This window comes from Leishmania mexicana, chromosome 20, assembly GCF_000234665.1.
Source record: "Leishmania mexicana MHOM/GT/2001/U1103 complete genome, chromosome 20".
In the NCBI taxonomy this organism is placed as follows: Eukaryota; Euglenozoa; class Kinetoplastea; order Trypanosomatida; family Trypanosomatidae; genus Leishmania; species Leishmania mexicana.
Genome location: NC_018324.1, coordinates 2524638 through 2547126, shown reverse-complemented (window position 1 = coordinate 2547126; position 22489 = coordinate 2524638). Strand labels below are relative to the sequence as shown.

Here is a 22489-nt window from a genome sequence, read left to right as displayed (position 1 = left end):
CTGCGCACGGACTGCGAGACCGGCGAGAGGTACCACCTCACCTACAATCCACCCCCCAAAGAGCGGCTGCCGTACATGGTGCCGCTTTGTCGCCTCGATATGTCGTCGGTGGAGCTGCATGAAGCTGTCTTTCACCATATGGAGGGGTGGGATGCCACGCGCCGGTGGCTGGCGCAGCAGTCAGAGGGGCCCACCTTTGCCCGGGTCTACGAGCTGGCGGGCGACGGCCCAGCCGACGAGGTGCAAAAAGAGGCGCTGGAGGTGGTGGATCGAGTTATCTCCCACTTTCGAATCAGCCGACAGCTGCTCCACGAGCACGACGCTTCCGCTGCTCGGCTGAGCGAGTTGGAGGCGACGTGGCAGTTGCAGAAGGCTGCCCGGGAGGCGGAGCGGCTGCGGCTCGTCGAGCTTTACACCGAGAAAGGCGCCCCAATCCCGCCAGCGCTACACGCCACCGTGGTGACGACGTCCGGCTCGTCGGCGACCACGCTGAACGCCGCTGCAGCAGGCGTCATCTTCAAGGCTCTGGCAACTTTCACGGACCTCTACGAGGCCTCCTACGCCGGCACCTGGAGCAGCATGACGCACCTGGTGCAGCTCTTTCTCCGCTACTACACGAGCGTAGAGTCGCAAATGATTTTATACTGGAAGCGGCCGGACGACAAGCAGGCCATCCTGCACCGCTTCCAGCAGTGCTTCGACTCGCTACCAACCTCCACGCGTGTACTGCCAGCGTGCAAGGCGGAGCTGCACCTCTCCCTGGACGCGCTAGGCGAGGCACTGCACAGGTGCATCGCCTTGCGCGACGGCGAGGCGAGGGGCCTGCTTGACACCTTGACCAGCACGGCAAGCTTCATGGGAGGGTGGCAGACCCTTGTGTGTCAGGGATTCACCCGCTTCTTACAGGCCGAGGCGGATCGATACTTCTTCGCGATGCAGATCTTCTCCTTTTTTCTGGGCGCTGTCACAGGGGAGCCTCTGGGGTTCGACGATGTCGAGGTGGACATTCCGCTGACGTCGATGAACACCCCAGACCGGCCGATGCAATCGACCAGCGCCGCCGGGGATGCTTCACCGTCGGTTTCGTCGGGCGGAAAATCAATCAAGGAGAAGCGAGTGACGTCAACGAAGAAGTCGCACAAGGTGGCCGACGAGCCGAATGAGAAGATCGCTGAGGACCAGCTTGCGGAGGTGGCGCAGGGGGTGCTGAACGGCTTCTCCTCTATCACGGATAAGCTGAAGGCTGTTGTGGATGTCCAGGGGAAGGTGCCAAAGCGTGCCGGCAGTGGCAGCGGCAACAGCGCGGGCAACAGCCCTACCGCGCCTACCTCCATCTTCGCCATCTCCGCAGCCAAGTGCTGCGGCTTCATGGAAGCGGAAAGGGTCGCCGCTACCTCGCGGGTGGCGGCGATTCACATGTGTGGGCGGATGTTGCTGAAGGAGGCGGAGGCGCACGCAAGAAAGATGCGCACGCGAATGGAAGCGAGCCTTTTAGACGTGATGGCACGAGAGGCCGCCGCCGCAAACACGGCCGTGTACGTGTTGCGCGAGTGTGTGGAGGCGGAGAAGACGAGCCCCGTCATGCACCTGGGCTGTACCACCTTTGCTGTGCTCGGAAAGAGGCCTCCGCGTGCTTCACAGAACGCCGGCAGCACCGCCGAAGCGCTGGGCTGCACGTCGCCAACGCCCACGAAGATCGGTCCCACAGGTGAGCATCGCCGCAGCTTCCTCACCGACTTGCCGCTCTTTGGCCAGCTGACCAATCCGCAGCTCATGGTGCACCCCGGACTGACGGCGGTGCGACTCCTCGAACTCGTCAAGCAGTTCCGCTGCGTCGCGCCAGACTACCAGCTGAGCCGCTTCGACTTTCTGCTTCTCGTAGAGGACGACGACTACGCCGAGGCCGCGGTTATCGGCCTGGACTCGGCGCACATGACACGAAGGACTCGCGAGGAGCTCTTTAGCACCTTCGACCCACAGCGCACCGGTTTTGTAGACTGGCGTGATGTCGTTGTGCACTTACTTTTCTGGGTCACACCGGCCACTGCGGCAAGGACACCGACATCCGCCCCAATGCAGCGAGGCATTTGCGAGATTTCGCTGCAGGACCTGCTGAAGGCGCGTGCTACCCTTGGGGTTTGCGGGCTCACCGAGGAGCAGTTTGTCGAAAAGCCGTTCTTGGACCCCTACCTCGATGAGGCGCTTGTGGAGGCCTACATGCGCATTTTGTGGTGCACGTTCTACGACGCCGCCAAGCAGATTCTTCAACCGCCCATAGTGCTCGGCTTCTTGTGTGCCGACCCGCAGCCGATCCGTGGCGCCCAAAAGGCTTTCCATGTTCTTTCCGCGCCTGGCGCAGAGGGCCGCGTCTCCTTGGATGAGATGGACGCTCTGTGCCACCTCAAGGCGACAAACGCGCGTCTGATGGACCAGCCAGACCCGTGCAGCAAGATGAATCTGCGCCTTCTCTTCGGCACCGCAGCGACGTGTTCCTTCGAGGAGGTCTGCGCCTCGCCCATGGGGCGCAAAATGCTGAACCATGCGGACCTCTTCCGCCGCCGGCAATTCTTCAAGCGCAAGTAGAGGATCACCACCGCCGTTGGCGCGCATGTGTGCGCACTGCAGCATCGCCTCTTTTGTTCCTTCCTATCGCTGCGGTTGCTGTGCGTCGTGAGACGCAGTGCGAGCAACAGTGATGAGAGAAGCAGGAGAGTCGAAACGGCAATGTTGGATAATGTGTTCAGCGTACATGCCGTTTTCGCCTGTGACTTTGGCACTCGCCTCTCCGCGTCTCTGACCTTTTGCCCTCTTACTGAGTCAAGCGCGTGGAGAGAGCATCATGTACACGCACCCAGAGTTTTCGACGCTCTTTGCTGTGGATGTTCTGCCTCTCCCCTCTTCCCGCATCCTCGGTGTCTTCAAGATGTGCTGTGTTCTCTTCGGATGTGTGTGCCTCTCTCCACCACGACCACTCATCATCCCCATCGTGGTAGCCCCCCCCTCCGCTTTCCTCGACACTGTCAACACGCGCTTTTGGCGTTGCCTGGCCTTTTTTCTGTTCGTACTCTCTTCATGTACAGTAGTTCTCATGACGTGTCGAATGACCGTGGTGCATCAGAGGGAGCGATGGGCTGCAACGCACGTGTGCGGGTAGCCCGGTTTCGATGTCGATGTTACGCAAACAACAACAAAAGAATAAAATACATGTGGTTGAACTCAGCAGCGGAAAAAGGGAAGCATAGGCGTCGTCGATCAATGATGCTGCGGTGAGAGCAACGGGTGCCATTTTTCTTTCTCTTGATCTCTCGCTCACGCACTCTCGCTTTTGGCGGCCACACCCACAGGTGGGTTGCTGGCGTCCGATGCAGCGCGTGGCGGCTCTGTGCGGCGGCGGTTACCCTTTGTCGACGACATGCAACCTAGAAAGCGTTTGACTGTTGCGGCGCCATCTCCCATCCCCTACAACCTCTAACCTCCTCCTTGTATCCCCTTCCGCACCTCTGCTTTCACATGAATCGTCGTGGCGTACCAGAGGCATGGCTGCTGTCTCGGTGGCGCCCATTCATGCACCGCTGATTTCCGCGCGAACTTCACGCGCTACCTCACGTTGAAGCAGTCTTTATTCTCTTTCTCGTCATCTGCTCTTGTAATTTCTAATCCGGCGCACCGAGTCGCTGCCCGTGTGTGTGTGCTCGTCCTGCTCCTCCGCTTGTACCGGGTGCTCCGCGCAGCGCTGTCTAACAAGACACTTTGCACGACTGTGATTGCGCGGTCGTTCATCGCGATGGCGGCCACGGCGGTGGCCCTGCCGTCTCACAGTGACCTCTCCAAAGACCACTTGTACATCCTCTGTCGTTTCGTGTGTGTGTGTGCCGGGGTGGGGGAGGGTACCGTGAGCGGGGTGGTGCAGGCAGCCTCCAGCCACCCCCTCGACATTATCAAGTTCCGCGTACAGAACGGCATCTTTCCCTCCATCTCTTCCTGCGTGTGGCACACGTGGAAAGGATGAGGCCATCCGCGACTTCTACCGCGGCGTCACACCGCAATTCCTTTTCTGCGACTTTCAAAACGCTGTGCTCTTCAGCCTCAGCTAGACTATGAACAGCCTAATTGCGCTGCTGAAGCAGGACTCACGCACCCCGCTGTCGCGGTGGCGCATCGCCTGTCGCGGCGCCTGCAGGCAAGCCCTGCAGACCCCCTTCCCCCTCCTCCCTTGTATCCCTGCGAATGCACGGCCACATGTGGTGGTGACAGGCTCGAGGGTGCCCGACGACGTGGGGGAGGTGAGAGCGATTCAGCGCTACGGATATGGCGGCTTTGGGGTCGTGGATGGCGCTGCGTCGGAGCGAGCTGCGACCGTGAGCACGCTTTGCGCCATGCCTAGGATATAAGACGCGCGTGTCGGCGTGGCTCGCACGTACCTGCTTCGGCCGCCTCACTGCCCACTGGTGTGACGGGAGCCTGAGCTACCTCCCCCCTCAGACGGAGAAGGAGAGAGGTGCGCCAGGTGGCGACCAGCACAGTGGGGGCGACCCGTGAGGCGGCCTGGGAGGGTGTGTGGGTTGAGGTGGAGGCTGGGGGAGAGGCCTTGCTCGTGTGGTCGAGTCGGCGCAGAGTGCTGTGGCGCCCGCGTGTCCAGCGCTGCTTGGCACCACGCGATGTGCCTGTGGCTGGGCGGCTGTAGGGCGGAGTGGAACTCGTGTTGCGTGGCGGCGCATGGACGCGCTGAAACGACGAACGACATTTTTGTTCGCGACGTGCTCTTTGTTTTAAAGACTACCTCACTCCCTATTGCGGTAGCGCGAGTGTGCGCCGCCCCCGTCGGCGCCTCTCTGCAGATGAGGGACAGTGTTTTGGTATTCTTTCATCGTGTGTGTTTTACGGCTTTCATTGCGACTCATCCGCGTGCTCCGAAGAGAAGTGGCGAAGTCGTAGCAAATGCGGATAGGACAGGCGTTGGTGGAATCTCTGTCTTTCAGTGGCGTAGTCGGCTCACAAGAGCTCGGCGCAGGCAAGAGGGAGCGACCCCGAAGAGTAGCCTCATTAGCACAGGGTGACTTTTCAGCCACCCTGTGCTGGAGGGATTGCCTCACCCAAGACGATAGCAAGTGAGTCCCCTTTTATCTGCCTCCACACAACTCCCTCGCTCCCTAATGCTGGCGCTGCGTGAGCGTGAGCGCGGAATTTCTTGTGAAGCGCGCACTGAGCACGTGGCTCTCTGTCGACTCGTGGCTGCTGCACACGGGCGCCCACATTCAGAAAAGAAAAAAACCCACAGAATATCTCAACAGACTCTCTCATAGAGGGGCACCCGGAACAGACAGTGTGGCGCCTTTTTTTTTCGATCCTCTGTCGGCCGCACTCCTACGTGTCTTCAACCCTTTCCTGGCACCTCTGCGCTCGCGAGAGTGTGCGCTGCATCAGCCATGCTGTGGGTGGACCGGTATCGACCAAAGACGCTCAAGGATGTAGAGCTGTACCCGGAGCTCAAGGAGGTGCTGACCCGCCTTTCCAAGGCGCAAGATCTCCCGCACCTCCTCTTCTATGGTCCATCTGGCAGCGGTAAGAAGACGCGCGCAATGGCCATGCTACATGAGATCTACGGCCCCAGCGTCTATTCGGTACGTCTGGAGCACAAGAGCGTGCAGGTGTCTGACAGCAAGGTCGTGGACATCGCCACCCTCAGCTCACCCCATCACATCGATATCAACCCGTCCGACGCCGGCAACTATGATCGCGTCATCGTTATGCAGATGATCCGCGAGATCGCGCAGACGGTACCTCTGCACACCACGGCCAACAACAGAAAGAACGTGCCCTATAAGGTGGTGGTGCTTAACGAAGTGGATAAGATGAGCCGCAGTGCCCAACACGCGCTTCGCCGAACAATGGAGAAGTACATGAACACCTGCCGCCTCTTCCTCCTCTGCAACTCAACCTCGCGCCTAATCCCGCCGCTGCGGTCCCGCTGCCTCGGCATCCGCGTCGCCTCGCACTCGAAGGACAACCTGAAGCTGGCCGTGCAGCGCGTGTGCGAGGGCGAGGGCCGACCTCTTCCGTCGGCGGCGTTCTTGAATTCACTAGCGCTGCGCTCCGACGGCAACTTGCGCCGCGGGCTGCTGATGCTGGAGGCGTCCGCCATGGCCAAGGTGGATTGGAGCAGCAACGGTGCCGCTATACCGCAGGCAGACTGGAAGTTGTTTTTAGACGAAATCTCGCACGACATTGTGGCGGAGCAGACGCCGAAGAGGCTGCACGAGGTGCGCCTCAAGTTTTACGATCTTCTCTCCCAGTGTATCTCGGGTGAGACTATCCTAAAGACACTGGTGGATAGCTTGCTTACGGCTGTGGCGCCGGCCCTCCAACACTCGCTGATCGAACTCGCCGCAAAGTACGACCACAACATGAAGCTTGGAACGAAGCCGATTTTGCATCTCGAGGCATTCGTGGCAGGTGTCATGAAGATCATCAAGCAACAGTAGCGGAGATGAAGCTGGTATTGTGTGATGCATAGAACTCCTAAAAAGGAAATGCCAAGGCCGACAGTTTAAGGGTGATGCCGGGCTACGCTATGGGTATAGAGAAGGGGTGGCGCGGGGAAGCACTCCCCCCCGCACTCCCCCCAGAAAAAGGAAGAAATGAGAACAGCACAACAATACCGAAAACGCACTCTCGAGTACGCGATAACGCCACCACAGAGGGAGCGCCTGTGGGGCAGAAACGCTCGCTGCTGCGCTGCCGCACCATCTCTCGACCACAGATGACTCTGCAGGGTTTCTTTGTGAGCGATTTTTTTATGTGTATGCGTGCGACCGCGGACGCCGAGGCTGCCTATCCATCGCAGCAGCAGCAGCATGTGCCGCGGCTGGTGGGCACTATTCATCTTCTCTCCTCCCTACCTTTCCGCGCGTCTCACGTTTGTTCTGGTGCCTCTCTCTCCGGCTGCATGCTCCTCTCGCCCGCCTTCGTCTTTTGAATGCGTGTACACTGCGTAGGTGACTCCTTACGGAGAGGTCAGAAAATCTTCTCTTTGCGCGTGTGTGTAATCCGCTCTGATCACGCACCCTTTCTAGAGGAGTTTTTATCATAAGGAGAGTACGACAGCCACGAGAGTTATACCTCACCGTTGTCCTGTTTTCGTGAAACAACTGGCAGGAAGCTCTTCCGGGTCACAGATCCGAGTTGTATGATGTTTCAACCCACGTTGCCGAGCATGATGATGTTCCGTCCGACGAGCGTGAACTTTGTCGCACATTGGTTCTGCGGTCACAAGTTCCGTCATCGGTTCATGCGCGACAAGCGCTTCCACCCCTCGCGCCAGGCCGCCTGTGACGCTCGCAATCGCTTCAGCAAGCGACGACACTTCAAGACAAACAGGTGGAATTACACACAGGCGTATAAGGACATGCCGTAGAGTCTCCGCTACGAAGCAGTGCCGCCCGCACGCACGTGAACAGAGCGTCTTGGCGAGAACAAACGCTCGAATAACGTATGCGCGCCTTTGTGTCTCTGTGTCTGTGTGTGTGTGCGGGGAGGGTCATCTTGGGTGCACACGTGGCGTTCTTCTGCACTGCTGCAGGACATGATTCTGATGTTGCGAAGCGCTCGGTGATGGGGTGGTGGGTGGTCGTTATGATACTGTTGTCTTGTCCTTCTCTCACATGTGCTCTCTTCCTTCAGCTTGGCGAGTTGGCGAAGGGGAAAAAACACAAGGAAAAAAACGACGCGGCGTGGACGTGTAGAAGGCGGAGTGCTCGCGCAATCATCTGCTTTCTTCTTTGCGGCCGTTGTGCTCCAAAAGCGAAGATGCGACGATGCGTACAGACATGGATGCATGCGCGTGCGCCGAGGCACTTGCGAGCCATGTGAGGAGGCACACAGGCATCACCGGCACGTGGGGTGCGTTCGTCCTTTGTTTGCGTGTACGGATGCTTCTTGTTCAGCGGCATCGCAGGAGGCGGCCCCTCTCCCCCCGCCTGTTTTTATCCTTCGCTGCCTCCCTCCTCTATCCTCTCTCTCTCTGAGTGTACTCTTGGCCACACCGCGAAAAAAAAAGGACCGGGCACACCCATAGACAAGTGCATTAGAGTAGACGGCGCTTCTGCCGTGACATCTGCGCTAGGCCAGCGACCAAAAGGGGCCTCCATTGGCAGAAACCGGCGGCGGGCGGGGGGTATGTTTGTCAGTGAGTGTCCTGAGCCGCCAACGAAGCACGTGTTCGAGCGACGACTCTGCGAAGGCAGTCACCCATCGATATAGAGAAGCTTACATGTTTACGCTCTCGAGCATACACTTGTAGGCGCACGGTCGGCCATGGCGGATCTTCGTGACGAGCTAGACGCCACAGTGCTCTTCGGCTCCGGATATGTGTGCGTTGTCGGCCCACCAAGCAGTGGCAAGACTACCCTACTCCTGGAGTATCTGGTGGCGCGTGAGCGACAGGCCGTGCGCAGTGGTGACGGCGACGCGGCGGCCTTCTGCATGGAGTACGTGAGTGCGCGCAGTGCGCCGCATGGGCTGCTGCGGTACTTAACACATCGCCTGCTTCCCAATGCGCGGCGACGGCGCCTCAGCTACGAGTGCACGCCGTTGGAGTTCGGCGCGTCGCTCGTCGAGTGGGTGGAGGCGCACCCGAGACAGTCGGAGCTGCACCTTGTCGTCGACGACGCCGACGTGTTGGAGTACAGTCCAGAAGAGATGAACTTGTGGCTCTCACACTATTTGCGCGCGCCGGCCGAGCAGCGTTGCACTGTTATTTTGTGGTTGATATCGGAGCTGCCGTTGCGCCTGTCTAACTGCTTTCGATACCACTTCATTGCTCGTCCGGAGGTGAAGAGCATCGTGGAGTGGCTGCGTCATCAGTTCGAAAAGGAGCGGGGACTCTTAGCTGGCCCCGAGTCGGAGGAAGACGACTCGGAACACACGGTGGACGCTGCCGTGACAACCACGCTGAGTGCCGATGAGGTGAATCGTGTTGTACTGGATGCGTTCACCTACTACGCGACACACCAGCCGATGTGTTCTTCCGTTGTGAGCCGCGACGTCCGTCTGCTCGTTCAACGCGTGTACCAGATCCTCCCGCCGCTGTTGCTGGAGGTGGCGGCGGCCGCATCAGCGATGCCGGGTGAGTCTGGAGAGGCGGCGGTATCTGCGTCCACCACCACCGACGCAGTTAAGAGGCTGAATGCACGCCACTTCGCTGCAGCCTGGGGTCAGTATCGGAGCGATGGTGGTGGTGGCACCTCATCGGCGATGGCTGAATCTGGCGCCGCGGCGTCCGCGCAAAACACGCTCGTGCTGGCCCTCAAGCGGCTGGGCTATTCGGCGGTGCTCCTCGCCTTCGCCGCCTTCTACGGTGGGGCCGTGCCGAAGCGCCAGCAGCACCGGGTGTTCGGTCGCATGGGGAGCGGTGAGCGCAAGCCGCCCATGTATGAGGCGAAAGGTCAATCGCACAAAGCTGCCGTTCTCTCCGCCTCTGCCCACGTCGTGACGTTACGCCGACTTGGTTTTCTTTACGACGCGATGCTGAGAATGTGTACGCCGCACATTGACCCGCTCGAGTTTACAACGGCGGACGTGGCACTGCAGTACGTGCAGGGCTTCGTCGCGTGGGGTTTGCTCACGCCAGTCGTCTCGCAGCGGCACCGCTCTTACCACTGCTGGATCCCGGTAAGCACGGCCCAGCAGCTGGCGCGTGAACTCTCACTGAGCCTGTTTGACCTCATCCCCGCCTGACGACGTGGCGTGGTATGGTTCTGCTGTTTCGTTCCTTACTTGTCTGCCGCGTTGCCACGCATGCGGGTACGTCGGCGCCCTGAAAAGGCACGCAGTCCACATCCCAGATGTTGTATTCGCGCACTGATGCTACTCTATTTGTGTCTCACACGAAGGCTAGGAAAAAAAATAGGCGTCTTATCATGAGCGCTGCTTACTTCATCCCCTCCCCCTCCCTCTCCCTCCCTCCTTTGACCAAGCAGCGACTCTCAGGGGACGTGGAGGATATTAATGCGGCGCATGACCTCGCGCAGTGCTCTCCGTTACCCTTCCTTCTCCCGTTAACCTTCATGATGTCTCCTCGACGGGACGTTGCCGACATGCAGAGATGCTTGACACATCCTGTACGCGCGCCGCCACGTTGGGTACACGTGTAGCTGTGCTCATGGTGCAACATCTCACGCGATGGCCACGCATTTTCTCTGATCTTGTGTCCTCTCTCCGCCTCTTTTGGTGTCTTCCGTTGCGCGCATGCCGACAGCATTTGAACACTCCGACTACACCGCGGCACAGGGACAAACACACACACACACACACACACAGGCACACACGCATAACAAAAAGCGCATATTTATCTACTTTCAGCCTCTTCCACACCCCGTAGCGTGCACCTGCTCCTCTTTCTCTATCCACCTTCCCTCATCATTACTGCGCTACATCATTTGCCGTCGAAGCGCGCGGGAGAGAAGTGAGCGCATCATTTCCCCTATAATCATCTCCGCTGCTTTCTTCCGGGGGTTTGTTGTGCTTCCGTCATTGCGCTACGCACCACCGTGCACCCACAGGTTTTTCACGTGCTGCAGAAGAGCCACATACAGCTCACTCTTGTCTCCGTGACTGCGCGAGGGCCAATTTCATCTTTCGCCTGTTCTTCTCCCCTTTCTTTCCTTTTTTTACCTTTTGCTTTAGTTTTCTCTGTGTCTCCCTCTGTGTGTTTTGTGGTTGTGCAGGTCTCGCCGCTCATCCAACGGATCTGTGTCTGTGTGCGCGCTCGTGTTGCCGCTTTATTTATCGCTGCTGCTGGTGGTGGCGCACGCGATCGCGAGAGAGGGGCTCGCAGTTTCGTGGACGTGTCTTCGTTCTTTCGCTGCGTGCTGACGCATTGTTCACGCTAGTTTTTTTTTTCGTTGCTGCCGCACTGCTCGGCATTGCCTCCTGCATCTTTTTGTGCTCTGCCTGTATCCCGCATATTGTCGTCACCACAATGAGTGTCCTCTCTGTTCTCCAGCGATGGAACACGGAGCGGCGCAAGATGTACTACTGGGTCGGCACCTTTTCCTGTGTGGTGGGTCTTCTCCTCTTCATCTACATTATCCTGTCGATGGTCTTGAAAAACCAGAGTGTCGTGCCGAACTTTATCGCCGGCTACTGTGCCATCTTCGCAACACTGATGTCGCTCTTCCAAATTCTTGAGCATCTCACCTGCTTCTCTGACCCGGAGTGTCAGACGAAAATTGTGCGCATTCTGTTCATGGTGCCCGTGTTCGCCGTCATCTCTTCGATCAGCCTTCTCGCCCCTGGCGTGGCAGAGTATCTCAACCTTATCCGCGACACGTACGAGAGCTACGTCATCTACGCCTTCTTCCAGCTCATGATGGCTCTGATGGGTGGCATCGACACGGTGTACCGCACCCTCATGATCGAGGACCGCCCGCCGGTGCGGCAGATCTTTCCTTTCTGCTACCTAGAGCCCATCAAGGTGACCCCGACCTTCGTACAAAACTGCCGCCTCTGCCTCTTTCAGTTTATGCTGCTGAAGCCGCTTGTCACGATTATTGTCCTCATCCTCACGGCCAAGAACGCGATGGGCTCGAGCATGTTTGACCTTACCAAGGGAAGGTTCTGGACGTACTTGGTATACAACATCTCCATCACGGTGGCTTTCACAGCGTTGCTCTACTTTTACATGGGCTTGAAGGGTTTGATAGAGGGCCGCAATGTGTTCTTGAAGTTTTTGTGCATCAAGGCGGTAGTCTTCCTTTCCTTTTGGCAGGGCTTGCTCATCCAGTTCATATCAGCCGCAGGTCTGCTGCCCACATTCTCGTATTGGAAGGCCGAGGACACCCCGGCGGCGCTGCAGGACTTACTGATTTGCGTAGAGATGATGTTTGTTGCCTTCGCACACAAGTACTGCTTCGGCAGCGACGAGTACATCGTCAACGGCGGCGCCGACGGTTGCGTTATTGAGGACACCTCGAACCCGGAAGGTGGGCAGACGCGCAACATTCCGCCTATCCGCTATTCCGTCACGGAGAACCTCAAGTACACACTGAAGCACGAGGATATACTGATGGATGTGAGCGACATCGTGCACAACCGGTGAGCAAGTGAGGGAGAGGGCGAAATAAAGAAGCCGCGCGGGGCGGTGAGGCGATTTTTTACCCAGAGCATCTGTGATGAGGTGCGTGTGGATGTACTTTGTGCACTTTCTGCTCTCTCGCCCTTTCTCTTCTTGGGCGTGTGAAGGGGCTCTTCTCGCACCTCCGCCTCTTGGTTGTCGCAACCGCTTCTCGTCTCGCGCGTTACTGTCGCTCTTCTCCGACTTTTTGCCTTTGCTTTCTTCTTTCTTTGGTAGTTACTGGTATGGCAGCTTTGGGGTTGTGCTTGGCGCTGCGCCGGAGCGAGCTGTGGCCGTGAGCACGCTTTGCGCCATGCCTAGGATATAAGGCACGCGTGTCGGCGTGGCTCGCACGTACCTGCTTCGGCCGCCTCACTGCCCACTGGTGTGACGGGAGCCTGAGCTACCTCCCCCCTCAGACGGAGAAAGAGAGAGGTGCGCCAGGTGGCGACCAGCACAGTGGGGGCGACCCGTGAGGCGGCCTGGGAGGGTGTGTGGGCTGAGGTGGAGGCTGGGGGAGAGGCCTTGCTCGTGTGGCCGAGTCGGCGCAGAGTGCTGTGGCGCCCGCGTGTCCAGCGCTGCTTGGCACCACGCGATGTGCCTGTGGCTGGGCGGCTGTAGGGCGGAGTGGAACTCGTGTTGCGTGACGGCGCATGGACGCGCTGAAACGACGAAAAGAATGTCTGGCTTCCTCGCTTCTGTTTTCTTGGGAGAAGGCGGGGGAAAGCACGCGTCTCTCCACTCTTCCCCCGGCCACTCCCCGCCTTCGCTCTCTCTCTTTCTTGCTTTCTTGCTGATCAGCTTTTTTGTGTGCACATTTGACGAGGACTCCTGCATACCCTTGATGATCGCCGTGCTATGGACTGCCCTCTAGAACCCTTCTCCTCTGTCACGCTGCTTGCACGTGGGCAAGCGGGCGGAATGCGGCAACCGTTTTAGGTGCTTTCTTTCTCTCTTGTCGAGCCCGCTGCCATCGTTGCGGAACCACCGGCATCGCGCCATACTTGCGCTGATTCCGGTAGAATCGAGGGCCAGGCACCCGTGATCGGACCAAAGGGCGTGTGTCTGCAAAGTGACACGGACCGGCTTACTGTACCTCATCGAATTCCTCACTTTCGCTTTAGCCACACCCACGCGGAGCTCTGGTGGCACAAACACAAAAACTCTCTCGACCATCTTCTCCTCTTGCACAATTCTCGTCTCATCGTGCGCAACGGGAGTAGACGTATATGTATGTACAACCCCTGCCTGCCCCAGCGCCTCAGTGTCAGCGGCTAACGCACCGCCTAGACGTCTTATTTTTTTTTCACAATATTCTCTCTCCATACCCTCTCCCTAGCCTCTCTCGCGCGCGCGATGCCGCCCAAGGGTTTCAAGAGCAACGTCTCCCCGGAGGTGATTGCGGCCCGAAAGGAAAAGCTCGAATTTCTGTCTCAACAGTGCGCAGCAGTGGAAAAGATGCTGTCCATTTGTACAGACCAGGGCCTCCGCCTCAACGCTCAGATCGCCGAGCTCGAGCGACGCATCGCCGAGGCCGAGGTACTGACGGAGCAGGAGAACCATGACTTGGATGTGACGGTAAAGATTGTCACAAACTATGCGACATCGAATCTCGACCAACTCCAGCAGCGCCACCTGAATATGGAGAAGACGGCGCACGAGGCCGAGGCGGAGAATGAGGCGCTGCGCGTGAAGATAGCGGAGCTGACTGAGCGCAGAGAGGCCGAGATCGAGCAGTGGGAAGCGAAGGTAGAGGAGCAGCGGGCGCTCATGAACCAAAAGGCGCTGGACTTTGGTATGCAGCTGAAGGAGACGTTAGCCAAGAGGTACCCCACAGTGTAGCGAGCAATACTGGTGATGATGACTGTCAGTATTCGGCGAAGCCTGAACTGGGCGCGCTTCTTGTGTTCGGCGGTTGCTGCCACGCTTTTCTTTTCTTGTGTGCCTCCCGCCCCTCTCGCACGTACATGCGCTTCCTCTTCGATTGAATATGTGCATCTGTGCGTGGTCATGGGAAAGGGAAAACGTCGGTGCACATCGGTGGCGGCCGTCATGTAAAGCACTCAATCTGGTGTGCTGCTGCTCATGTGTTGGCGTATCCACCATGGCGTTTGTCTATGCGTGGCATGTACCATTTCTGTTCTCTCCCTCATGTCCACAGCGATAACCATGCGTTCCGTCCATGTCGTCAGCACATGCGGGTGGAGACATTATCACCACACTTATGTGAGGGAGTGGCCCAGCCCTGCCTGCCTTACTGCCGGCACTCTGAGAAAAGCGGGGGCAAGGCTTCTCAAGTAGCGGGTCTCATCCAACCCTTTCTCCTTATCCAATTTCGATGCTTCTGAGTTGGCGGCCGCACAGTGGTGGTGGTGTTGCGCGGCCGTGTCATTATCACTCGTCCCTTTCTCTATTTTTTTTCCATTGACACCGTTGTGCACCTCCTCCCTTTACCTCCGCCCCTTCACCACGCATGGCCCACAAACACGCACCAATACACACACACACACACACACACCACTGCATATGGCTGCGGGCGACTGTTCAGAGCACTAGATTGCCCTCTGCCATCGCCCCGTCCATTCCCCACTCTACCGCTGTCCTCTTCCCTCCTCTCTTCATCTGCGTTATCCACTGCGCACAGCACAAGAGAAGGCAGAGCATTTCACTCTCTGGTTGTTCGTCTACTATTTGTGCGCGTAGGCACTGTCACCCGCACAGGTGGCTCTGCCGGTGTCCCTTGTTTTCTTTTTCCCCACCGCCATTTTGCTCTCTTGTCCCCTTCCGCTGCACCGCTTACAAGCGGAGAGAGCGAGCGAGCGAGAGATCGACTTTCATTTTCACCTTGTTGTTGGCCTGTGGCGCTTCGTGTTCTACGCGCCGCGTTTTTTTTGTTTGGACTTTCTCTACGGCTCTCCCCCACACCAAATTATCCACTGGAGCGCCGACTCCGCACTACACCGCTATCACCCAGTCCATTTTCTGCCGTGCCTTCTCACACGGCATCTCGTTCTGCCTGCCGTACCGCAACCCCCCTCCCCTCCCCTCGGGTCTGCTACACAGACGAGGTGCTCAATGAGCTGGTGGAGCTTCTGGAGTCGAAGGAGTGATTCCAAGGAAGAAGCCACGAGTGACGACGGCAACAGAGAGGCCAAGGCAGACAAGAAAGCCGAAATGAAATCCTTCACTGCAGCAGAGCTGGCCCAGTTTACTGGCGAGAACAGTACACCAATCTACATGTCTGTGAAAGGTAAAGTCTATGACTGCACGGGCGGGGCCGCCTTCTACGGTCCTGGCAACTCGTACGCGGTATTTGCTGGGAAGGAGGTGTCACGCTGTCTCGGCAAGATGCTGATCAGTGACGAGGAGGCAAATGCGAACTGGGACGACCTCACTCCAGAGCGCATGCAAAGCCTTGATGAGTGGGCGGCAAAGTTCGACAGCAAATACCCTGTGATTGGCGTCTTTGTTCCGGATGAGGCGTACTATGCGCGACAGAAGATGCTCACACCGTAATCGAAGAAAAGGAACGCTTGAGTGACGCAGAAAAAAAAGCCCAGACAAAGGCACGAAGGGGGATGTGCAGCGGCAAACGCGTCCTCAGCGATGAATGGGCACCCGCAGTCGTGCAGGCGCGCATAACAACGGGAAGCAGATGGAAAACCTGCCAAGGGTGCGGGTTCTCACACACCCGCGCACACACAAGGAAAAGAAAAACGTTTTTTTGGTTTCACCGTATGCTCATTCCACCACGAGCAACGAATGCACTGACAGAACCACAGCGCGCCCACCTCTGTCTCACGGCGGCGATGTCCATTGAGCCGGGCCCACGAACACCGCTCGCCATCGTTCATCCCACTGCCATTCTACGGCACACTGCACGATCTACGTCCCGCATTACGCGCAGAAAGCACCGCAACGCAGCCAAAGGAGAAGAGAAGCAGTTGGCAAATACCTACAGTGCTTGAATCGTCGGCTCGATTCGTAGTGATCTGGGTCCATCCTGATGATGACCGGATGTTTCATCGGCACCGTACCGGCCCACACGTCTTTGCAGACACCAAGAGCCGGAGGCTGCACTCGAGGGCAGGCTGCAGGCACTTGGTCTCCTTACAAAGAGTGAGCACTGGACCCTGATGTCACGGTGAGGTGGATCGCATCATAAGGACTCACTAAAATGGGAGCGAAAGGAATCGTGAAGACCCGCTTACACGAAGACGAAAGAAGAAGGCAATATGCGGGGAGGGGGAGATCATGACGCGGTATTACTTCTCGACTCCAACGCCACGGCTAATAGCCGTCGTACCCCCTGCGTCTCTTCTCGCCGTACTGCCCCCCCCCCATATTTCCTCAAGCGGTCCTCCTGTTCCATCCGCGCACGCCACCCCTCCCCTCCCACCCCACCACAGTTCTCGTAGCTCTGCACACGTACCTATCTATCGATTATTCCAACGCAAGTGCCTATTCATTCATTTCAACCTTCCTGTTTTTTGTTGTTGTTCAACTCCGTTGATTCTATCAACCCTTCTCTGTTTCGCTTCCCGAGAGGGGCGCCTTCCATTTCATTGCGACTCTGTCGCCACCTCCGCACTTTTCTTTATGTCTTCTGCCTTTCACGAGGGAAAACACGAGAGACGACAGGGAGCACAGCGCAAGAGAGGAAACATACCGAGGACTGTAGGTGACGAGGGCAATCACGCTCAGGCATGCACACTCTTAACCTTTGGCGCCGTTGGATCTGTGCAAAAGTGCCTCGCCACTCCTCATGTGCATAGCGCGTCTGAGGGTGCGACCATGACTTTGCTCGTGAGGCACCACTGCACGACACAACTCTCTTCCCTCTCGCACCGCCTCACCCTCCCTCGTTGCATCTCTTCGTTTCTCCTCCCTGCTTCTATATCTGCATGTGTGTGTGTGTGTGGTGTCAAACCCTTCCCCTTCTCCACCCCTCTCGGCTCTCTTGATCAAGAGCGGGCGTCTGCCGCTGTTTGCTGCAGCGAGTCACTCAGCGCGACAGGGGCAGTGCACAATGAAGAAGACGGTCGAGGATCGCTCTTTGGAGTTTCTCATTCGCCGCGGCAGGGACGCCGAACTGCCACCACTGGCGTCTCTGAGCTGCAAACACTTCAAGCAGCACCACTGGTGCGATGCCTTCGATGATGAGCAAGCTGCTCTTCGTGAGCAGTTGTGGGCTGTGAAGACGCAGCTGGACGTCATTCCGGCGGAGACGTACACGGCCACTCGTAATAAACTCTTTCCGCTGGCTGTCAGCGGGGAGCAGCGGAACTTCTCGAACCGCGCAGGACACAAGCTGCTCGAGTCAATGGAGTCCACTGGGGTCTGGATGGAACTTTCGAAGCTGTTGCGTGGCAAGTCGATGAAGCGGCCGCGCAACTTTTCGTTTGCGGACGTGTGCGGCGGCCCCGGCGCCTTCAGCCAGGCGTTATTCCAAGCCGGCCGAAGGCAGGGGTGGCGGCACCTGCACGGATATGGCATGACACTCGCGGGCGTGAGCGGACTTGATTGGTACGCTCATCTTCTCAAATCGCCGCAGTTTACCTGTACCTACGGCCTTGATGGCACGGGAGACATCTTCAAACTGTGCAACATCGACTGTCTCGCGTCCATCACCAAGGCTGCACCGATGCTTCTCGTTGTCGCCGACGGCGGCTTCAACGTCGACTTCTCCGTCGCCAACTACCAGGAGACAATCTCATCTCGCATCATGTACGGGCAGTGGCTCACGGCCCTCAAACTACTTCGCAAAGGCGGTTGTTTTGTGCTGAAGCTCTTCGACACGTTTTCACCGCTGTCGAGGGCTGTCTTGTACCTGTCGTGTTGTATGTACCGGCGCGTCCACGTCGCCAAACCGCGCCACAGTCGTGTTGTGAATAGCGAGCGATACTTGGTCTGTGTCGACTTCCTCGGCTATCCGAGCGAGGGGTGGAGTCGGTACCTTGATTGCTTCTACGAAGTAGGGTTTGTGGACAACGAGCACGTGCCGGAGCTGATTCCGCGAGAGTGGTGCCTGCAGGATGTCGTTTTCATGGCCGACGTGCGGGAAATGAACACTGCAGTGGCGACGAACCAAGTGATTGCGTTGCAAATGATCCTCGACGCTGCCCCCGCCATGACCGAGGAGCTCAAAGCCAAAGGGATCGAAAAGAGGCCGGTGGCGGGGTCTAACGACGGCCGTACACCTCCACTAGGTGAAGGCGAAGACAGCGAGTGAGTCATGCCCTCCGAGGACGTCAAGACCTACCTGGCAGTGATGATGCCTGCTACTCACATTTTTTTTCGCTTGTTTATCCCCTGATGACGGGGGACTCCTCAGTGCGCGGCATCTCGGGGTCCAGTGCCTCATCGTTGGGGAGGCCCTGCAGGCCCCCTTCCCCCTCCTCCCTTGTATCCCTGCGAATGCACGGCCACATGTGGTGGTGACAGGCTCGAGGGTGCCCGACGACGTGGGGGAGGTGAGAGCGATTCAGCGCTACGGATATGGCGGCTTTGGGGTCGTGGATGGCGCTGCGCCGGAGCGAGCTGCGGCCGTGAGCACGCTTTGCGCCATGCCTAGGATATAAGGCACGCGTGTCGGCGTGGCTCGCACGTACCTGCTTCGGCCGCCTCACTGCCCACTGGTGTGACGGGAGCCTGAGCTACCTCCCCCCTCAGACGGAGAAAGAGAGAGGTGCGCCAGGTGGCGACCAGCACAGTGGGGGCGACCCGTGAGGCGGCCTGGGAGGGTGTGTGGGTTGAGGTGGAGGCTGGGGGAGAGGCCTTGCTCGTGTGGCCGAGTCGGCGCAGAGTGCTGTGGCGCCCGCGTGTACAGCGCTGCTTGGCACCACGCGATGTGCCTGTGGCTGGGCGGCTGTAGGGCGGAGTGGAACTCGTGTTGCGTGGCGGCGCATGGACGCGCTGAAACGACGAAAAGAGAGTCGTTTTGCACAGTAGACACGAATTTCTCCTCCACAGATTTTTTAGCCGTCACTGAAACTCAGGTATTTGTGTGTAGGCGGGCGCTTTAACAAGCAAGTAGCACAAGCATGGACATGGCGACGATGCGTGCCAGAGTACGTTTCGCCATATACCTGCACCCCTGCAGGATAAAAGGCTAGTGGTCGACCAAAGTGCACAGCTGCACCGACGCAGCGGAACGCTGCACTGGGAATGAAGGGGCTGTACGGCGTGTGCGCGGCATTCTCTCGCCCTACTCGCCGTATTTTCTTCGACACTGTGAGACTCAGCGCGAAGAGGAGAGAGAGGAAGTGGGGCGATGAGAAGACGCCTTGCGGCACCCCGACGCCCGACACACACCAGAAATGACGCAGCCCTCTAGTGGGAGCGCAGCAGCGTGGGTGTGGTCACGCGCACCCTCTTTGGCACTCGGCCCTCCCATAGCCCTCCACTTTACTTCCATGCCTCGCCTTGCATGCGACTACCCTCCCTTTGCCCCTCCACCACCACCACCACCACTGCCATGTTTCTGCGCAACGCTGGCAGTAGCCGATTCACGCCTCTACCTTTGCTCGCAGTTTTTGCACCCGCTTCTCACCACCCCCGGCATAATCCTTCTCTCTATTCCCGTGCTTCACGGCATTGCCAGGTGCGTGTACACACATCCATTGTTTCGCACCCGCACCCACACATAGTCACGGTCGCTCGCCATTCTACAACCGCTGTCGCTCACACACCCTCACTCGTAAACGCGTTGCGTATCAAATCACCATGTCAAATCTCCTCTTGAAGCTGCACAAGGATCTCCCTCGCCGCAAACTGCTGATTGTGGTGATGGACGGCCTTGGTATCGGCCCGGAGGATGACTACGATGCGGTGCACATGGCTTCGACCCCGTTTATGGACGCGCAGCGCCAGAACAGCCGCCACTTTCGCTCCGTCCGAGCGCACGGTACCGCCGTGGGTCTGCCCACCGACGCCGATATGGGCAACAGCGAGGTCGGCCACAACGCCCTCGGCGCTGGGCGCGTGGTCCTCCAGGGTGCCTCCCTGGTCGACGACGCGCTTAAGAGCGGTGAGATCTTCACTGGCGAGGGGTATCGCTACCTCCTCGGCGCCTGCAGCAAAGAGGACAGCACGTTGCATCTGATTGGTCTGCTAAGCGACGGTGGCGTGCACTCGCGGGACAACCAGATTTACTCCATCATCGAGCGCGCCGCCAAGGATGGCGCCAAGAGGATTCGTGTGCACGTGCTCTACGATGGCCGCGACGTGCCCGATGGCTCTTCGTTCCGCTTCACAGAGGAGCTAGAGGCGGTGCTGGCGAAGGTGCGCCAGGACGGCTGTGATGCGGCGATTGCTAGCGGCGGTGGCCGCATGTTCGTGACGATGGACCGCTACGAGGCGGACTGGAGCATTGTGGAGCGCGGCTGGAAGGCGCAGGTGCTCGGCGACGCCCGCCACTTCCGCAGCGCGAAGGAGGCCATCACGACGTTCCGCGAGGAGGACCCCAAGGTGACGGACCAGTACTACCCGCCCTTTGTCGTCGTTGACGAGCAGGACAAGCCGCTCGGCACCATCGAGGACGGCGACGCCGTTCTATGCGTTAACTTCCGTGGCGATCGCGTGATTGAGATGACGCGCGCTTTCGAGGATGAAGACTTCGCCAAGTTCGACCGCGTGCGCGTGCCGAAGGTCCGCTACGCCGGCATGATGCGCTACGACGGTGACCTCGGTATCCCGAACAACTTCCTCGTGCCGCCGCCGAAGCTGACCCGCGTGAGCGAGGAGTACTTGTGTGGCAGTGGGCTCAAGATCTTCGCCTGCTCTGAGACGCAGAAGTTTGGCCACGTGACTTACTTCTGGAACGGCAACCGCAGTGGCAAGATAGACGACGAGCACGAGACCTTCAAGGAGGTGCCGAGCGACCGCGTCCACTTCAACAAGCAGCCGAAGATGAAGTCGGCCGAGATCACTGAGGCGGCCATCGAAGCCCTGAAGGGCGGCATGTACGATGTGGTGCGTATCAACTTCCCCAACGGCGACATGGTTGGTCACACGGGCGACCTCAAGGCTACCATTGTCGGCGTCCAGGCGGTGGACGAGTCGCTGGCGAAGCTCAAGGACGCGGTGGACAATGTCAACGGCGTCTTCATCGTGACGGCCGACCATGGCAACTCTGACGACATGGCGCAGCGCGACAAAAAGGGCAAGCCGATAAAGGATGAGAAGGGGAATGTGCTCCCTCTCACTTCCCACACCCTCTCCCCGGTTCCGGTGTTCATTGGTGGTGCGGGTCTCGACCCCCGCGTAAAGATGCGCACAGACATGCCAGCAGCGGGTCTCGCGAATGTCACGGCCACCTTCATTAACTTGCTTGGCTTTGAGGCGCCGGAGGACTACGAGCCCAGCCTGATCTGCGTCGAGAACTGAGGTCGGAGTCGCTGAGGAGGGTGAAGTCAAAACGGATACCCGCTCACGCTTCGCCTCACCCACCGCGCCTCCCCCCTCCCTTCCTCAACGACGTGCACGCATACACTCATCAAAAGAACCCATTCCATCCTTCCCTTGACGGACTTTCCCATAGTAGTGCTGCTGGTAAGCTGCCTTGCCTGTGATGTTTCTGAGGGTGGGTACGCGTAGCGCCGGTGCGGGCGTACGCCTGCAAATGTGCGTCTTTTCGCTGTCTCCTGATGAATAACGAAGACAATGGCGCCCGCGGAATTCGGAAGCAAGGGCAACGGAAGGAGCGCAAGCGCACGCGAGGGGTACCGCCGGCGTTGCTGCACCTCCATCCGATCCCCTTTCACCGTGAGATTGCGCAACAGATACACGGCCCGGCACCAACTCGTGCTTTCTATTTCACGGGTGTGAAGCCGTAAACGGTGTTGTCGCTGTTAGGCGAACTGCGCCCCTCCCTCCCCTCTCCCCCACACACGCGCGCAGAGGTGCACACGCACACGTACGCGCGTCCAATGTACGCGTGGTAAGGAAGCAGAAAAGGGAAAAACGAGGTTCTTGCGTTATTTATTTGAATGTATGCCAAACACAAAGGAGGTGTGAGGATGAGCTCCCTCCCTCCCCTATTGCGTAATTTCGCAAGTGTCGGAACGACGCTAGCTCTATTCTCGTCCAGGTCGTGCTCTCCATGAAAACGCGGGTCTCCTCACCACCGCCCCACCCACCCACCCACCCACCTCAGCCACAGCGTGATCCTCTCTCCACTCCTCCTATGAGTCCCTTCATGCAGCTAACAGCGATGCAACGGTCAGTGGTCATGACTCGACGGCAGGAGGAGATGGAAAAGTGTCAGAGGCGCTGGGGTGGGGTGGGGCGAGGGCTCCTGTGGTACGAGAATGGACGCCTTTTCTTTCCTGTTCTTTTTTTTCGCCTGTTGCCGCAGATTGCTTCCGATGCTTAGCT

The 22489-nt window shown here is 58.5% G+C and overlaps 8 protein-coding genes and 1 pseudogene across 8 annotated transcripts, besides 1 other annotated feature; all 9 read left to right on the top strand.

The window, feature by feature from the left end:
- Positions 1-75: 75 nt before the first annotated feature.
- Positions 76-2583, top strand: LMXM_36_6730 (conserved hypothetical protein; the record flags this gene model as incomplete). Its single annotated transcript, XM_003874983.1, has 1 exon — positions 76-2583. One exon carries the CDS (start codon positions 76-78, stop codon positions 2581-2583), a length of 2508 nt encoding a protein of 835 aa, XP_003875032.1.
- A 1201-nt stretch (positions 2584-3784) lies between these two features.
- LMXM_36_6720 lies at positions 3785-4384 on the top strand (annotated as a pseudogene).
- Positions 3785-4384: a sequence feature.
- Positions 4385-5426: 1042 nt separating this feature from the next.
- LMXM_36_6710 (putative replication factor C, subunit 5) lies at positions 5427-6482 on the top strand (the record flags this gene model as incomplete). The annotated part of the gene is made up of 1 exon (XM_003874982.1): positions 5427-6482. One exon carries the CDS (start codon positions 5427-5429, stop codon positions 6480-6482), a length of 1056 nt encoding a protein of 351 aa, XP_003875031.1.
- Positions 6483-8313: 1831 nt separating this feature from the next.
- On the top strand, positions 8314-9735 carry LMXM_36_6700 (conserved hypothetical protein; the record flags this gene model as incomplete). The annotated part of the gene is made up of 1 exon (XM_003874981.1): positions 8314-9735. The coding sequence occupies one exon, from the start codon at positions 8314-8316 to the stop codon at positions 9733-9735; it is 1422 nt and encodes a 473-aa protein (XP_003875030.1).
- A 1243-nt stretch (positions 9736-10978) lies between these two features.
- Positions 10979-12097, top strand: LMXM_36_6690 (conserved hypothetical protein; the record flags this gene model as incomplete). The annotated part of the gene is made up of 1 exon (XM_003874980.1): positions 10979-12097. The coding sequence occupies one exon, from the start codon at positions 10979-10981 to the stop codon at positions 12095-12097; it is 1119 nt and encodes a 372-aa protein (XP_003875029.1).
- A 1371-nt stretch (positions 12098-13468) lies between these two features.
- Positions 13469-13954, top strand: LMXM_36_6680 (conserved hypothetical protein; the record flags this gene model as incomplete). The annotated part of the gene is made up of 1 exon (XM_003874979.1): positions 13469-13954. One exon carries the CDS (start codon positions 13469-13471, stop codon positions 13952-13954), a length of 486 nt encoding a protein of 161 aa, XP_003875028.1.
- A 1233-nt stretch (positions 13955-15187) lies between these two features.
- LMXM_36_6670 (conserved hypothetical protein) lies at positions 15188-15628 on the top strand (the record flags this gene model as incomplete). Its single annotated transcript, XM_003874978.1, has 1 exon — positions 15188-15628. One exon carries the CDS (start codon positions 15188-15190, stop codon positions 15626-15628), a length of 441 nt encoding a protein of 146 aa, XP_003875027.1.
- A 1513-nt stretch (positions 15629-17141) lies between these two features.
- On the top strand, positions 17142-18344 carry LMXM_36_6660 (ensangp00000010174-like protein; the record flags this gene model as incomplete). Its single annotated transcript, XM_003874977.1, has 1 exon — positions 17142-18344. One exon carries the CDS (start codon positions 17142-17144, stop codon positions 18342-18344), a length of 1203 nt encoding a protein of 400 aa, XP_003875026.1.
- A 1493-nt stretch (positions 18345-19837) lies between these two features.
- On the top strand, positions 19838-21499 carry LMXM_36_6650 (2,3-bisphosphoglycerate-independent phosphoglycerate mutase; the record flags this gene model as incomplete). The annotated part of the gene is made up of 1 exon (XM_003874976.1): positions 19838-21499. One exon carries the CDS (start codon positions 19838-19840, stop codon positions 21497-21499), a length of 1662 nt encoding a protein of 553 aa, XP_003875025.1.
- Between the last annotated feature and the right edge of the window lie 990 nt (positions 21500-22489).